We start from the raw sequence: 3,992 nt of genomic DNA, 5'->3' as shown, positions 1-3,992 counted from the left end.
TTATAATAATGGGTTCTTTTAAACGTCTGAAGCTTCAATAAAGATGTTATCGCATTTCTTTTCGCAAAAGAATTGAGATAATTGGACGCAAGGACTTTCTTGTGTCATTAGAGCAAATAAAATTCCATAGTGTAGAAAATATTTTTGGAAATAATTATCTGCAGAGAATGACGAGTCAGTGGTACATTCGCTTGTGTTAGTTTTGTTGAGCAGGGTTCAAATAAATGTGCAAAAATTTTGAATGATTTATTACAAATTTTTCTCTTAGTGAATTTTCTCCCAATTTACTCCACTTCTTGTTTCCGGGCGCCACATCCTGGAAAACAGCAGTTTTCACCTATCCCCCGATCGATCATCCGGCCTGCTTTTGAAATATTATTTAAAGCTAAGTTAGATTGCATCTTTGGCCGGGCACGTTTTTGGCAGTAGTTAGAACTGGCCGTGTCTTGGGAACGAGTGGATATTGGATAACTTCCGTGCCGAGGAAACTTAAGGAACAATCCATAACTATAAAGAACTCTCCAGAACAAATTCTTCATTGATACAAAAGATAAGGAGAGTGCTTTTCCGGCGGTCTGCTACAAATTGACTTAAATTCATGGCGAATTGATGTGAATGGGTTTATTGGAGCTAATTTATGGTCCTCGAGAACAGAAGCCACAGCCACAACGAGGTTACGATCGACTTTATTCTTATTGGTTATATGCCGATGTCCAAGGAGTCCGACCTGTGACAGCCCCAGCTGCAGCTGGTGTACTTGAAGTAGCTTTCTTGGGTCTCCGTCGAACTGTCGTCCTGGAACGCCTCCTTGAACTGGTTAAAGAGACGCATCAGACACAACCAAAAATAAATATTGGCTCCTGAAACGCGTGCGATTTATTATAAGATGACACAGCTTCGGGGAAATTCGTACCTACGATGACAGTGCTGCAGGGGACGAAGTAAGACAAGATGTGAGTTGTTCCAGAACGGACAAAAAAGATTATTCCTCCGATCAGGAGATTTATTTCTACAGAGGCTTCGATGCCGGAGATGCTCAAATAAGGGACTAGATATGTGTCTTTTTTCTGGAAAAATTAGTATTAGGGTGAAATCGAAAAGAAAAGTGCGTTTACTTTGCTTATTCCAACGAGTAGTAAAAAATTCGCTGCCAAAGAAATAAATCCGTACGCTAATAAGGCGCTGTACAACCAGGTGGACATGTTGTCGTCATCTGGTAAATCGGCAATCGTGACGGCCACAGCTCCAATACCAACAGTTCGATACGTCTGTAAAAATGATTTAGTTATATTTCCATTGATTTATTCCGCATTTATGTCAATATTACTTAAAACTGTCACCCGATTGAATCATTTAATTTATTATTCATATTTAACGCTGCGTAATGATATGCAAATAAAGCATTAAATCTACCGATATTGTAAACCCAGTACTGTGGCCAAGCGCCTAGCGCGCCACTTTACATTCAAGAGGTCCCGGGTTCTAACCCCGGACCAGGTGTGGGTTTTTTTTCACATCGTGGTATGTCTCATATCACAGATAAGGCGAATCCTGGGTCAGTATCAACCTCTCACTACCTACCACCTTCATTCCGCACCCATCCTCACCGTACCCATCCCGAAATTTCCCGTCAATGTGGCTGAGAAGGCTCTGGAAAGCCTCATTATAAAAATGTAATAAAATTTTAACCTTTCAATTTTAGATGTTTTTCACTGTTTTCCTAGAAATACAAATATGCACATATTTCATTACCCAACGGCCAGTTTAATTTAATGTTATGAACTATGTAAAAAAAAATTATGTCAGAATTCCAATTATGTCTTAGTTATCAGATCAGCAATAACAAGAAATCTTTTTATCGATTTTGGATAATAGAATTTTGATATAATAATTTGAAGAAAATGTACTCACAACGGCAAACCAGCCTATGGCATATCCGGCAGCCTTCAGGTTGCACCAACGACTGTCGTACAACTTCCAAAGACATTCTCTCATGCTGAATCACAACTCGAGCACTCCGACATTATGCACAAAACGATTTGATCCCAGTTGCAGCACGTTATCGCTCCAAAAACACGTTTTCTTATCGTTATCACGTAAAATCAATTATAGCAAAGTGCTCGGTCTTATCTAGGCAAGCCAAGACAACGGAAAAATGATAAAAACGAGGGCAACAAAAATACATCGTGATCGAGAGCGAGACTTCGGATGTTCTTGCATCGTTTGTTTTCAATTACCCTTCACGGCACGCTTCTTTCTTGCAACATTTACTAGTTTAATGAATTTTTTAAACGACGGCAGCGACTACACGAAAGAGAAATGAAAAGGGAATTCTAGGATGCGGTAAATAAAGTTTCGCGACGTTGCGACTCCAGAGACAGGAAGTCGTCTATTCAGATGAACGGGATGGAGTTTTTTCGGGGGAAAAATGGAGGTATCTATATATTTAAGGGGAGTTTTGAAGCGTGAACGGTCGCGGCTTTTAGTTTTACCACGTTGCACTTTGTGCAGTCGGATTCGAACAAACAACGCCGACCCACGCAGGGCTGATCCGTCACAGTTGGCAGAACTGTTTCGTCCAACAAACAGGTGACTAAAACGGCTAATACAGTACTGGTTTAGTTTACGATTTTACCTTTTAGTGACTTAGATAAAAAATAATTTTAAGTAATCTAACCTGTGTTGCGAACGGAGGTGATTCAAATGTATGTAATAAGAATTAATTTCCAACTTTTTGCACTTTTTTAATTTATTTACAATCTGCCAAGAATTTCAACTGTATTATTTTTCCACATTACGAAAGTTTAGAAAGAATGTAATTTATTTAGCAACGTGTGGGGTATGTGCGTCCATTAAAAATGCACCAACAAGCCTCAGTATTAATTTTGCAGGCTTCGCGAACATGTAATTCGCAGACTTCATTAGAGCCTCACGATATTCAACAGTCTCTTCCATTCAAGAGTTTGCAGTGTATGACATGTGTCAAGCCAAGATGGCAAGGAAAGGGTGAATATAACTACTTGGAAAATTAAAGTGGTGTGGGGTTGAATTAAATCTTAATTACAATCCACTATTCGAACATAAATTCTGGTTTGTCTTGGCTGAAATTAAAACAGCTGTTCTCTTGTGTTTATCGTGAGTAATTAATTCCAAATCAAAATTTTGCCATAAGTGAGTGGCGAAAACTAGGATGTGAGATGGAGTTACTTTAATTAATTGTAGTGGGGCGTACTTCCAGCGTTTACTTAACAACAAAACAAGCTCCGTTTCACTAGCTCGAATGTTCGTTAAGCCATAAAGCAAAGTGTTACTTGATTAAGTTATTACACACTAAGTTAAACACAACCAAATAAATACTGGAGATGGATATGCCAAGCTTGATGAATCTTAATCGAAAATTTCTCCACTCAAGAAAAATACTTCCAGATCAACTCTCTGGAAAGTTTTTTTTCATATTTCAATATTTGAATGTTGACTCAAGTTTTGGATAAAATTCTTTGATACTTGGTACTAAATATTTACTTTTTTCAGCACCAAGTAGCGTTTTTATTCGAACAAAAGTGGACTGTGCCAGTGTTACATTTCTCTCTTGCGACTGCGAATCGTTGGAAACCGTCCAGAGAAAAGCTACCAAGATTGTGAATAATTTAAAAAACAAGTTACAATGAGAGCCTCGGAGTAATTGTTTTGTCCATTTTAAAGGAACTTCATCTCATGATGGCACGTAGATTTAAACAACTACTCTGCAGTAGAGATTTCTTCAAATTCAGATTTTGTGATAAAAATGGACACTCCAAAAATGTAAATAAATCAGCAACTTTAAAAAATAACTTGATAATCATATTTATAAACCAGCAGGTCAGGTCAGGTCAGGTCAGGTACTCACTCAAATGAATTACGTCACTCGCTTTCGGCTCGTGAGCCATAGCCATCATTATCCGCTCGTGGAATAATATACTATTGTCCAATGCTCAAGTGATAGGAATAGTAAT

The 3,992-nt window shown here is 38.2% G+C and overlaps 1 protein-coding gene across 1 annotated transcript; it reads right to left on the bottom strand.

The window, feature by feature from the left end:
* Positions 1 to 233: 233 nt before the first annotated feature.
* On the bottom strand, positions 234 to 2,569 carry LOC138136906 (uncharacterized). The gene is made up of 4 exons (XM_069056219.1): positions 1,912 to 2,569; positions 1,116 to 1,268; positions 914 to 1,067; positions 234 to 860 (listed from the first exon to the last, which is right to left on the bottom strand). The coding sequence occupies exons 1-4, from the start codon at positions 1,993 to 1,995 to the stop codon at positions 700 to 702; spliced, it is 552 nt and encodes a 183-aa protein (XP_068912320.1). The 5' UTR covers positions 1,996 to 2,569; the 3' UTR covers positions 234 to 699.
* Positions 2,570 to 3,992: the final 1,423 nt, after the last annotated feature.

This window comes from Tenebrio molitor, chromosome 8 (genome assembly GCF_963966145.1).
Source record: "Tenebrio molitor chromosome 8, icTenMoli1.1, whole genome shotgun sequence".
Classification (NCBI taxonomy): Eukaryota; Metazoa; Arthropoda; class Insecta; order Coleoptera; family Tenebrionidae; genus Tenebrio; species Tenebrio molitor.
The sequence above is the reverse complement of the archived record's forward strand: the minus strand, read 5'-3'. Positions and strand labels throughout refer to the sequence as shown.

Coding starts and splice junctions, on each gene's coding strand:
- LOC138136906 (XM_069056219.1), bottom strand. CDS start 1,995: ATGAGAGAATGTCTTTGGAAGTTGTACGACAGTCGTTGGTGCAACCTG. Junction 1,269..1,911: donor CCATAGGCTGGTTTGCCGTT/GTGAGTACATTT, acceptor TCATTTTTACAG/ACGTATCGAACTGTTGGTAT. Junction 861..913: donor CTGCAGCACTGTCATCGTAG/GTACGAATTTCC, acceptor CACGCGTTTCAG/GAGCCAATATTTATTTTTGG.